This window comes from Rhinopithecus bieti, unplaced genomic scaffold (assembly GCF_001698545.2).
Source record: "Rhinopithecus bieti isolate Rb0 unplaced genomic scaffold, ASM169854v2 scaffold_42772, whole genome shotgun sequence".
NCBI lineage: Eukaryota > Metazoa > Chordata > Mammalia > Primates > Cercopithecidae > Rhinopithecus > Rhinopithecus bieti.
The window spans coordinates 1,266,785-1,279,892 of record NW_016818842.1 but is presented as its reverse complement, the minus strand read 5'-3'; the positions used below and the strand labels follow the sequence as shown (position 1 = coordinate 1,279,892).

At 48.5% G+C, this 13,108-nt stretch overlaps 1 protein-coding gene across 1 annotated transcript in view; it reads right to left on the bottom strand.

Moving 5' to 3' along the window:
- Positions 1-3,664: 3,664 nt before the first annotated feature.
- Positions 3,665-13,108, bottom strand: part of CUX1 (cut like homeobox 1) — a 451,669-nt gene continuing 442,225 nt past the window's right edge. The window contains 1 exon segment of the mRNA XM_017857649.1: positions 3,665-13,107. Coding sequence (XP_017713138.1) covers positions 12,879-13,107 — 229 coding nt within the window. The 3' untranslated portion in view covers positions 3,665-12,878.

Here is a 13,108-nt window from a genome sequence, read left to right as displayed (position 1 = left end):
GCGGAGCTTGCAGTGAGCCGAGATTGCGCCACTGCACTCCAGCCTGGGTGACAGAGCAAGACTATGTCTCAAAAAAAAAACAAAAAAACAAAAAATTGTGACCTTATAAGGTGCAATGGTTGCAAACAGCACCCTCCTCAGTAAAGTACATAGTCTGTTTCTCTCTTTTTCTTTCTTTTTTTAATTAGAGACAGATTTTTGCTCTTGTAGCCCAGGCTGGAGTACAGTGGGGTAATCTTGGCTCACTGCAACCTCTGCCTCCCAGGTTCAAGCGATTCTCCTGCCTCAGCCTCCCGAGTAGCTGGGATTACAGGCACCCACTACCATGCCTGGCTAACTTTTTTGTATTTTTAGTAGAGATGGGGTTTCATCATGTTGGCCAGGCTGGTCTCAAACTCCTGACCTCAGGTGATCCGTCCATCTCAGCCTCCCAAAGTACTGGGATTACAGGCGTGAGCCACCATGCTCGACCAGGGCCCTTCCTGTTGGTATTCGAAGAGTCGGAATTTCTTGGAAAAGGCAGGAACTTCGGCAATGCCTGCTCAAGGCTGGGGCCAGGCTGTGTCTCCCCTGTCTATGGAGACTGGTCACTCCACACTGTATGAGTCAGTTGCTGATCAATGATCCACTGGCCGGGAGCCCTGGCAACATCACCGTAGCTCTGTGGAGCCCTCCCAGTTCCCTGGTTGGGCCCGTACATGCGGGCCCAGGCCTCTGCCACCTCACAGGAATCAGTGATTAACTGAAGTAGACACCAGCAAGCTGTGTGCCTCCAAAGCTGGCATGCTAGGACTGTGGAGAGGAACAGCATATCCCCAGGCAGCCACTTGGAGGGGCTTTTAAACAGAAGCACACAAGACCATTGCAGACAATTCAAGCGCTCTAATATATCTCATCATCACACCGTGCCACCCTGTCTACGTGCAATTGTGTTTCCTCAGAGCATCAAATAAGGAATGTGGCCGGGTACAGTGGCTCACGCCTGTAATCCCAGCACTTTGGGAGGCCAAGGTGGGCAGATCACTTGAGGTCAGGAGTTCGAGACCAGCCTGGCCAAAATGGTAAAACCCCATCTCTACTGAAAATACTAAAAATTAGCTGGGCATCGTGGCGCGCACCTCTAATCCCAATTACCCAGGAGGCTGAGGCAGGAGAATTGCTTGAACTCAGGAAACAGAGGTTGCAGCCAGCCTAGATTGCGCCACTAAACTCTAGCCTAGGCAACAGAGAGAGACTGTCTCAAAAACAAAAGCAAGGAATAAGGCTCTGTTCAGACCCAGTTAACTGCGGGGACAGGAGAAAGGTCAAGGCTGAACCATTTGCCTGGAATGGCGGCATCGGCCAATTGCAGTCAGAGCATGAAATCCCACTCTCTTTTTCTGCCTCTGCAGCTAGCCCTGCAAAACCAGGTGCAATTGCAGTTTTGCTTAATTAAATCTCACTGTAGAAGCACGTGGGGAGGCCGGGCGCAGTGGCTCACTCCTATAATTCCAGTACTTTGGGAGAACCAGGTGGGTGGATCTCCTGAGCTCAGACCAGCCTGGGCAACATGGTGAAACCCTGTCTCTACAAAAATTTAGCCAGGTGTGGTGGCTCACACCTGTGGTCCCAGCTACTTGGGAGGCTGAGGTGGGAGGGTTGCTTAAGCCTGGGAGGAGGAGGTGGCAACAGACTGAGACCCTGTCTCAACTTTCCGAGGAAAAAGACTTTGAGTAAACTTTTTTTTTTTTTTTTTTTTTTTTTTAAGATTCAGGGTCTTGCTCTGTTGCCTAGGCTGGAGAGCAGTGGTGCCATTATAGATCACTGCAGCCTTGAACTCCTGGGCAGAAGTGATCCTCCCACCTCAGCCTCCAGAGTAGCTGGGACTACAGGCACATGCCACCATGCCCAGTTAATTTTTTATTTTTTGTAGAGATGGGGTCTCACTATGTTGCCCAGGCTGGTCTCAACCTCCTGCACTCAAGCAATCCTCCTGCCTTGACCTGCTCCCAAAGTGCTGGGCTTATAGGAGTTACAGGAATGAGCCACTGTGCCCAGCTTGCTTGCTTGCTTCCTTCCTTCCTTTTCCTTCCTCCCTCCCTTCCTTTCTTTTCCTTCCTTCCTCCCTCCCTCCCTCTTTTTTTTTTTTTTTTTTTTTAACATTTCTTATTTTAATTTAGTTAGCAGATCATTAAATACATGGGGGCATGCCTAAACTAGCAAACAGAAAAATTAAGCACGTCACTTCAGTGTGTCAAATACCAAACTGGCAGAGTTCTTAGGGTTTTTTTTTTTTTTTTTTTTTTGAGACGGAATTTCACTCTATAGCCCAGGCTGGAGTGCAGTGGCGCAATCTCAGCTCACTATAACCTCTGCCTCCCAGGTTCAAACAATTCTGCTTCAGCCTCCCAAGTAGCTGGGATTACAGGCGCCTGCCACCATGCCTGGTTAATTTTTGTATTTTTAGTAGAGAGAGGGTTTCACCATGTTGGCCAGGCTGGTCTTGAACTCCTGACCTCAAGTGATCCGCCCGCCTCAGCCTCCCAAAGTGCTGGGATTACAGGCGTGAGCCACCGCGCCGGGCCAGCCCTTAGGGTTTTATGCAGGTCTCTCCTATCTGAGGGGGCTGGCATTTGGGGTAACTCTAGAGACACCCTTGGCCCTGAGTGACTGCATGAGACGCGGGGCTGCCGACTGCACCTGGCACTGGGGGTCGTCTCCATCCCATACTCTGGGTTTTCCCACTGGAGGAAGGATTGAATCCAGTTTAATTCGGAGAGAGGCTTATGCTTCTGTATCACATGTGGGCATTCCACAATCTGAAATCTCCAAATTAATACGCGACCAAGTCATCCCCCACTTCCACTAGACACACATTGGCCTGGCAGACGGCTCTTTTCCAACCCGGTAGGTCTCAAGATGAGCAACAGCCTCTGAGTCACAACTGCGCGGAGAAGCCTAGCAGCCACCTCGGCAGAGCTATTCCCCCACGTCCAGCCCGAGCGCCATCTGGAAAGACACCCTTCTCAGCAGCCCCAGCATTCCAGAGACCCGCAAGCCACTGTCCCAATCCCCTCTTCCGGCCCACTCGCAAGCATTAACTGTGGCTCTTCACTTGTCTTTCTGTTACATCAGGAGTCAGGGGCACAGTGAGAGCCCTACACAGAAGGTTGAGGTCACGCCACTGACCAGCTGCGGGCCACCAGGCAGAGCAGCCTGGCCGTAGTCCTGGTCGCCCAAGTGCCATCGATTGGGGCTGCCACCACCAACCCGGTGCCACACCAGCATTGGCCACCATTCCTGGTTCCCCACAGCAAGCCTATATGACAGGCAATGGTGTCTCCATTTTACAGACAAGGAAGCGGACGCCAGGGAGGGTAAGGGCTTGGTTCAAGGCTAGGCAAACAGTGCTGGTGACAACAGCAAGTAGGAACGCAGGCCCCGGCGGAGCCCTTCCTGTGAGCTGGATGCAGACTGAAAGAGCGGTGCCCGAAATCCCCATGCATCCTAGAGCCACGCGGTTTTCTGTGTGCCCAGAAGCCACACGCCCGAGGACGTGCGGACAGGTGCAAGGAGGACAACCTCGGGAACGGCGATTCTCGAGGTGCCATTTGGACCCTGAATGACAGTGTTTGCTGCTCGTCCTCAGGCCAGAACACTTTAAATAAAAACAACCCAGACATTCTTGTGTTTGTATAAAAGATATTTACTTCAATTATCACACCTAGGGTGCTAGTGAATAATAATACATGGTGTGAGTCTCATACAGTGATATTGCTTCTCCGTATTATATAGGGACCGTTGTACAGTGCTGAGAACAAACATCGTATGGCTAACCAAAGACAGAGGGACAACACCAAGGGGCCGACGGGTGCCTCCCCCACCCCCACGCCAGCCAGGTCAACTTTGACTCTTAATGTAGAAAAACAAATAGCAAGAAATAAAATGTTATCAGAGAGATGTCACACAGCAACACACCAGAGGCATCTCAAAGCGATTTGTACAAAAAAAAAAAAAGATGACTTTTTTTTTTTTTCCTTTTTTCTTTTTTGGTCAATTGGGTCTTTGTGAGGATTGGAGAAAAAAAATCTGTGATTGTGAGGATTAACAAACAAGCTCTAGAAAGATCTAAGACTTGGTGCGTTACAGAAAATATAAAATACTGCTAAAATGTAAGACATGACAAAACACTGGAGCGGGGGTGGGTTGGGGGGTGCTGAGCTTATAAAGAGTTTTCCGGAAGATTCCGCCACCCTGCGAGTGCGTCTTGTGCTGTTAGTAGTCTGGACAGGAGCGTGGTGCTACCCGCTCTCAAGGCAAGCAGCAAACAGTTATTGCACAAACGCAAAGAACTAGGTCTCTTATTCAATGGAAAGGGATGTGGGGAAAACCATCTTTTTTCCCCCACTTTTATTTTATAACAAGCTATTCTCCAATGCTTTAAGAATTTTGGGTGAATTCTCACATCTCCAGAACGCACGGGATTTTTTTTTTCCAAGAGGTCTCAGATGGGGGACGTGAGATGCCCGTTTTCTCAAGGGAAGAGGCAGAAGATGGTTTGAGAGAGAGAAATGCATAGACTAATTAGAGAAAAATGAAAAAAAGAAAGTATTTTGGGGAGATGGGGACCATTGTTTCGGTGGAGGATTTCTTTCAAAGAGAGAACAAAACCAGGACCCCCGGCGATCTTGGAGAAGGGGAGGTGATGCTATATGGAAAGAGATGCTCTTCCCAGCCTACCTTGGGGTGGGCAGGGCCCTTGCCTTGGCCTGGGGTAGGATTCCTTCTGCTGGGCCTATGGGATCGAGGCAGGGCATCTCACCTTCACACCCAATTGGCAAGCAACTGGTGTCCTGCTGGCTGAGCTTGGGGCCACAGCAAGCAATCTCCACACCCAACCTTCCTCCACATTGAACCACCTATAGGGGAAAGGGGCCCTCTGCCTATGCTCTCCTAGGTGAGCCCTCAAGCCACAGCCTGGTACTACAAAACACTGTTGCTTTGAAAGATGGTTTTGACCAACTTTGTACGCAAGAAAAACAATAACAACAAAAAAACCAACCAAAATATATCAACCCGTGCGGGCCTTGCAAGAAATCACTCTCTCGCTTGGAAGTAAAGTCTTGGCCAGGCCACCGCGCCCTCTCTGACCGGGGTTCGCCGAAACTTCATGAACCCAGAAGTCTTACCAGAGGCTCTAGGAGGCTTTGGGGAACTGAACTTGGCTTTGCTAAGATTCCTCTGAAGCTCCTCAAGCGAGCGTTCTTCAACTCAGCACTCCCTCACTCGTTGGTAGATTTTTTTGTTCATATACTCTCTCGTTTAAAAAGTTAGACACATGGAGACCACCAGTTTTTGAGTGGCTACTCTGGAGACAGGTGTTTGATTTTGCTGGGGAAACCCACTCTGCCCCCCAGTTAATCCCCCAGACGCCTTGGTTCTCTGGGGAAATGGAGGAGGAGAGGAAGGCAGAGGATAGTAACCACTAGAGTGACAGCAAAAAGCATTTATGACAACAAAACACAAAATAACAATACACTCCTGATAAGTACTTAAATGATTAACCTAATAATAAATAGAAGAGGATAGAAATAATTTTTTTTTTTTTCTCAAGGAAACATCCTTTTATAATCACCCTCACGCACGCCGGCAGGTCAGTAGCAGTCAGTCCATTTCAACAAGACAAGGTTAAGTGCTGGAAGGGATGGCTGTGGCCTCAGACACTGGGGAAGGCTCTCAGCTTCTGAATCACGGACACTCCCCATCCTGCCTCGTCAGGCCAGCGGCTCCGGCCAGAGCCCGCGGGCCCTGCAAGCCCAGCTCAGTGGTCACCGAGAGGCAGGCTGGGAGACTGGAGGGAATGGGGGAGGCCTGTTTTCCCTTCGGTTCATGAACAAACGGAACTACAGTGAACAAACTCATTCATAACCTGAATCGTCCTGGTCTAAAGCTTACTTTGAGTTCATTTGGTGTGCAATATGTTATTTTAAAATGAAGAAAAATGATTTCAATTGCACAGAGCTTTTACACATAGTCATCTATTTAAGTGCTTTTTGTTTAAAGCAAACTACAAAAAAGTAAAAAATAAAAAAAAGCAAAAGGGGGGAAAAAGGAATTATAAAACAAAAGCAGCTCCGTGCCACTTCAATGTGTCTTGCTGAATGGTGTCTCGTTTCACCAGCAGAAGTCCCAATGCTTCCGTACACACTGTGCTTCTGATTAATTTCCATAGGGATGTAGCCGTGACATTGGGATATAAGGCACCTTTCCTTTCTGATTACAGAAAGTTTGATACATAGCATATAGCATATTTTGTGGAAGAAATTAAAGCCTAAACACTACAGAAATTACAGTAACGCAGGCTAATGCTTTCTTAACATTATTGGGTAAACGAAAAGGATTCATGAAAAGCAACTCAAGGGCATCTTAAGAGTTTAAGAACGGGGGGATGGGGGAAGTGCACATTTATGCATAGCCGAATGTCTTTCTCTCGCCAGCCTTTTTTTTTTTTTTCTTTTTTTTTTTTTCGGGATTTTTCGCCTACAATGCCCAACTTTTAAAGTTAGCATTTTGGAGGAGACTAGGCGCTTTGGAAATGTCTTGTTAAAGCTAAATGTCACTTCATCCAAAAATGAAAACTCGAGATGATGCCATGGACGGCATGGACACGGTTATCTTTGGAGGAGAGGTGGTGGTGGGAGAGGCCTGGGCAGGAGGGGGAAGTTTTTGGAAGTCAGGCAGACAGGCAGAAATTGTATTTCCTTCTACTCCCCTGACCAGGGTGGTGAGGAGCACAGGCCGCCGAGGCCTCTGGAATTGGGAAGACTGGGCTGGGGGGCCGGGAGTAGGGCTGGAGCTCCTTTTACGTTCTGCCCCCCACGCCCCCTCCTCTTCTGTCCTGATTAAGCCCAAGGGTTGTGGACTTAACTTTCAGCCCATCTCTAAGGGTTTCACAGACTGGATCTTTCTAAACTTTACTGGGTACCTGCTTCCCCTTTTCCCTGGTAGTTTTCATCTACAAAAAGTCAAAACCTGATGGAAATAGACATAAGATCGTCAAATTGGACCATTCTCTTGGCGTTCGAGTGTGCTGGCCAGACTGGCATTCAGTACACGCTGAGATCCAACCATGTCACACTGGTCCCAGGTCACCACCTTGCCACTCAGGGCATAAGCCCTGCCCTTGTGGTCACAAAGGCTTCCCTAATGTCATCGATGCCCAGGTGAAACCACAGAAGCACTGAGGGATTTCTAAATGTGAGCTTTGGCTGGTCAATGCCCAATCATAGGATGCTGTCCCCACATCTTGGGTTCTTACTTGCAAACTCTCTCCAGCAGGAGAACACTGTGACCCCCACAGTGGGCAGACCCACCTCCAACCAGCAGCCCCAGGAGCTGGTTTTCTTCGGTGCCGGATGGGAACTGGCATATTCTTTTGGGATAAGAGGGTGATGCAAGTGTGGACAGGGTGTGTAGACTGGAGGAAGCCATCTATCCTTTTCTGTCTTTGAGATGTGTGATGTTTGCAAAGGAGCGTTCGCAGTGACGCTGAAACGGTGCCAGAGACAACAGATACCCAAGAGCTACAGTGTTCCCCAAAGCCAGCTGGGAATCTTGGGAAGTGTCCTCATGCGGCCACTCTGGGGCAGCCCGGGGCAAGGATAATGGCCATGATGGATCTTAACAGCTGAACAGGACTGGACAGAAAGGATAGGCAAAGACTCTTGGAGGTCCAAGACCACGCCCTGCCTGCAAAAGAAACAGCTGCTGGAGCTTTGAGAACAGGTGGAAGTCAAGAAAAAAATCCGTGTGCCTTGCAGAGCACAGCTGTCTGTCCGTGTTGTGCTCACAAAAGGAGAGACACACAAAGCCAGCCCACCAGGCAGAGGGATGCTCGTGTCTGCTGCGCTGGCAGCTTTTCCGCCCTCTCCAGCCCACGTGCCTCATAGTTCTGCGGGGTGTGGTTCTGGGTGACATCACATGGAGAACACAGGTTAGTGAGGTAGAAGGGACAATGAGGAGTGTGAAGAGGGAGGACATCTGGGGAGGGACAGGGCCCCCCCACCGACAGCATTGGAGCCAAACCTCCAGCCTAAAGTACCACAGCGAACAGCCCAGCATGCCCACCGCACATGCCCCGTGTCGCTACATCTCCCCCTGTACAGCTGGCTTGTCGGCCTTGGGATGAGTAAGGTCTATGGACTTTTGTTTTCACTGGTCTGCCAAGAAGCGCCTGTCATAGTGCATTTAAGGCAAAGGCTGTCACCCCTCAGTTCAAAATCTCTCTGCTTTTCTTTGTGTGACTCCCAGAAGGACATGTGTCTATTCCCCAGACTCTATTTTTCAGTAAGATTCGCTTTGCTAAAATCAGAGGAATGAAAAACATTGCATAGAATGTCAACAGAGTTCACTGATCTACCTTGTTTCAAAGGACATGCGTGCAGGAGGAACAAAGTCATCCAGTCCAATCTTAGTCAGGAAGGCACCTGCCCGTGAGAAAGCTCACCTGGGGACTCCTGTTCCCCTCTCTTTTTAGGGCCTGGCTGTGGCACGATCTTAAAGTAGTCAGCCGAGGCCCACAGCGATCTCTTTACAACCTGTGTAAACTGGTCGTGAGCTGCACGCCTGACGCTGGCCCTGGCCAAGGAGGGAGATGGGGTATGAGAGCTGGCCACCTGGGCTTGGGCAGTGGCCAGAAAGGAATATTTAACCCAGAGCTCTGCTGCACTCTGGGCCCGGACCGCCAACCAGCAGACCTGAACGTCCACATCAGACAGAATGGTTTTTCAATGGGAAGAAAACAAAGATGGCGACAGGAAGGAAACTGAGCAGGGAGGTATTCGTACTTTGGAGGTACAAGGGATCTACCCCAGGGAGGCCGTCGACTGGTATCTTTTTGCCTCAATTACTTGCACAAAGTAGCAGGGTTTGATGGCGAGTCCCTGTGAACCACGATCCTGGCATTTCTCAGAGAGTTCCCCCACGCATGCATCCCTGGGCTGTCTGCCCCGATCCTGTCCCAGGAGATGCTTAGAAGCTGCCTCATGCCAAGATGACTCTTAAGATCGTCTAGAAGAATCCAGTTGAGCTAAGCTCCATGGCTCCGATAACCCTTTCTAAAGAGAGGTCTGGTGAGCAGAAACCACAGATGTCTTCACTGATACAGAAGTTCAAGAGGAGGTTGCCTGGGAGCTCGGGGGTTGGGGAGGAGGACAGAAGACGCCTCTGGGATGGAAGTGAGTTGGGCACAGGTCTAGGACAGAACCCATACACCTGCCATCTCAGCTATCACAAGGGAGCTTGGGCAGGAACCCCGGGTCAAGAGGCTAAATGCAAACACTGATTTTACGCCGAGCCTCTGCTTAGCCAGCTAAGTTAATGGCAAAAGCCTTAAGTTATGAACACTGCCTCCAATTAACAAAAAGAAGCCATTTAAAATGGCATAATGGAGCTTGTAATTAAGTGTTAGTGTTTTATATGGAACCGTTTCCCCAGGGGAGAGGTACAAATCAGCTTTTAAACTCATAGAGCGTGAAGAGGAAGGGGGTCGGCTGCCTGCAGGGGCCACTGCTTGGAACATCAGCGTGCTGAAGGGGAGCCACGCTGAGGGGACACTGTTCAAGGCACTTGAATACTGCTTAGCAAGATGAGAGATTAACCCTTAGACTCCAACTGAGGGGCCCAACCAGGAGGGGGTGCTCCCCTGGCCACGGATTGCTGTATTATTTTAGTGGCAGCTCTTAGAAGTATTACAGACAGTGCTAGCTTAACATCAAAGATCGTAAGGTTGGGATTTCCATTTTTTAAAAAAATAAATAAGAGAGGAAAAAGAATACACAGAACTGCAAGCAAAATTTAACCAACTGATTGTATCCGGTACCCAGATGTAGGTCTGGCAAAAAAGACAGAATAGGAACCAACAGTAACCTAGTTAAAATGTAAAAAATAAAACCAAAAGAGAAGACAACACATATGACTAAATTGCTTGGGAGGGCCAAATGACTGCGTTTTAGACTGTTACTGTTTGGCCACTAGAATGGACAAATCTGTGTTTGTCAATTTCCTCAGATTTAACACCTTTGTAAATAACAGTCATGCCTTTAAAGCTAAACCCTAGCGTACTATTTCATGTTAACTTCTTGCTTTTCATTCTTAAGAAAATTAGATGATCTTTAGAGATTCATCACACATGATGACAAAAGTCCCTTGAGGGTTTTGTGGAGAGGACACCACAGTCGTCAGGGCTCTGCCACTCACTGTCCTAAGGGTCACTGACGTGAACTCGCTCTTCTCAATGCACCTGAATCGAGCCAGATGTTGACCCGTGCCCCCTTAAGCTCCTCTGATTTTGAATTCTCTTCTCCCTGAACCAGATTTCAAGTTCAGAAATGATACCCCCATCAAAAGACAAACAAACGGCCTGCCTCCCAGCCCCCTAGAGCCTTCTGAAAACTTCTTATTCATGAAAAGGTATTGTCTTTAGTGTAGTGACTCTCAAAATTTGTGAAAACGTGAACTAAGTGCTGCAGTTGCAGGTTAAAAGACTGTAAATGAAATAATCTCTAAAACATCATGCAAGAAACGTGGTTTCACATCTTACAGTCAAAGTCCTACAAGTTAATTAACAAGCACACGGAGGTGGAACAGCCAGAGCATACCTTTAAAATTATAACTCCCTCCCACCCCCCAAATAAAAAAAAAGTAATATTAATTAAACTTAAGAAATAATGAATGCACCATTAAAATGTCATCCAAAGATGTTGACCTAAGACAAAGGTTTCAATGATACACAATACGGTCAAAAAGTTTTCAATCAGTAATATACAGTATGACAACTACATCTTGTAAATTATACCCAATACTGCCGGCAGTCTATCCCTCTAAAGAATATTTGCCCCTTTCATCCCTTCCTAACAATCAGATAATAAAATACAGCACCTATAAATAAGCAAAAAAAAATATATATATATACCGAAATCATCTATTGTTAGTTTAAAGATATGGCAATAAAGGAGTCTAAATTAGCAAACTTGTAGAAGCCGTAACTGATAAAACAGCTTATTGAAAAAGGTGGCAGTAATGCACTCTACGTGTGCACAGGTACTTAAGAAAATACACAGACGTATAAAATTGCACACACGCACACGCACGCACACTCTCACCCGCCTCTATTCTCACGCATATACACATAGACAAAGGAGGAATCAGAGACAAGTTAGACTTTCAGTTTGTACTTAGACTGCCCTAAAACTGTGCATAAAAGAACTTTCTAAGAGGTGAAATGAACGAAGGGCAAATGGTAGGTTTGGAAGTTGAAGAGCATCCACGTTTTGGTGTTTTTGAGTTTGGGCCATTTCTACAGGGATGGGAGTGGGGAGCCCAGAACGCCACGTTCTCTCTCCTGCAGAGAAAGGAAGTTTCCCACGAGTTCAACAGGGTCATCAGTGCTTGTGGTGGGAAGAGAAAGGGAAAGAGAGAGAGAGTGCGCGTGCAAGCCCTGCCCAGGCCTGGGGAGTGTCTTCCCCTGGGAGGGCTCAGTTCATCAGGTGCCCAGGAGAGTGGTGTGAGGTGAGGTGCCTTCTGTGCCAGAGAGAGATCCGTAGACTGCTATCTACTTGGGGATGGGCCCATCTGGCCCCGGAACTGCCTGCTGTGCTCGCCCGGACTACTCTCTCCTTTCTTTCAATGCTTGCACACGTGCAGACGCACAGACAGACTGAGACACCATAAATTAAACAAAATTGACAGGTACATGCTACAGTTCTTCTAACTTGTCTCCTAAACCTCCAAGATATGAGGTCTGATCAGCGTGCTCTGCGGTTAGAGGTTAAAAAGCAGATTATAAAATACCTAGATTCGGATCTTTTCTTTTTTTTCTTTTTTTCTTTTTTTTTTTTTGTCCTGATTTGGCCTAGAATGGAGTGTATTAAACAAACCCTGGTCTGCAAAACCCAGGGTCAGTTAAAGCTATACATCGATGTGCACTACATGTCAGGATTCTATTCACGTACAAGAAAACACTATGTCAGCTACCACAAAATCAGAGTTTCCTGATGTGACGTTTTCTTTTTGTTAAAAAATATGTGGAGTAAATGTGTTTTATTTTAATTCAAAGTTTCAAACGAGAAGATTCTTTTCTTGAAAATATTTAGGAATCCAAACTAGTGTGTTTAGAGTCGTTTTGACTGTGCAATCTCTTAGTGGCAACTGAACAGCTACAAAACTTTCTTTTTTAATTTTCTGAAAATCCCCCCCCTTTTTTTTCCTGGTTTAAGAAGATAATAGTGTATTATCGCTCTGAAGCCATTAGATGGCAGATAAAAGCCCCTTTTAATATGTGGGTTTGATTTTTTTTCTTTTAAAGCCCACACGGAACAGGAGGACACAAGGCAAAGCTGTAAGAGTTATTCCAGAACCTGTGGAAATCACTTAGGGCAATAAAAAAAACACTTCAGGGTACAAAAAAGCTCGACCACACATTTCCGTTTTCTTCCTTGAAAACTCGACATAGATTGGGCTTAATGCTCCTTTGTTTTCTATATGCACCTTGGCCTATGGCGATTTTGCCCTGTGGCCCGCAGGGCGGTAAGTGCGCGAAGCGGTCCAGGCCGTGGACTGGGTCTGGGCCGCAGGGTTGGTGGAGGCCGCAGGGTTGGCCCGGGACCTCAGTGTCGGTGTGGGCCGCAGAGTGGGTCTGGGCCACGGGCTTGGATCTGGGCCTCGGGTCGGTGCAGGCCCCGGACCGTGGAGTGGGTCTGGGCTGCGGGCTCAGGTCCGGCCTGGGGTTGGTGCAGGCCGCGGGCCAAGCCCAGGCCACGGTGTCTGCAGCTCCTGCCCCGTCCGACCCCGTCCAGGCCCTTGCAGCCCAGCCTGGCTGCCCGCCCCGGGGCCGCGGCCCCTCAGAACTCCCATTCGATAGGTTCCTCCCGGCTGGCGGCCTTCTCCAGGCGGTGGATGATGCTGTTCAAGTTCGCGGCCTTCTTCTTGCGCAGGGGGTTGTCGCGCGAGTCCCGGGCGCCCGCGGCCTCGGGGAGGCCGAAGAGGCTCTGCAGCGAGCTGGGCCTGCGGGGGGCGCTACTGCTGCTGCTGCTGTTGCTGGGCGGCGGCGCGGAGCCTCCGGCTGCGGGGC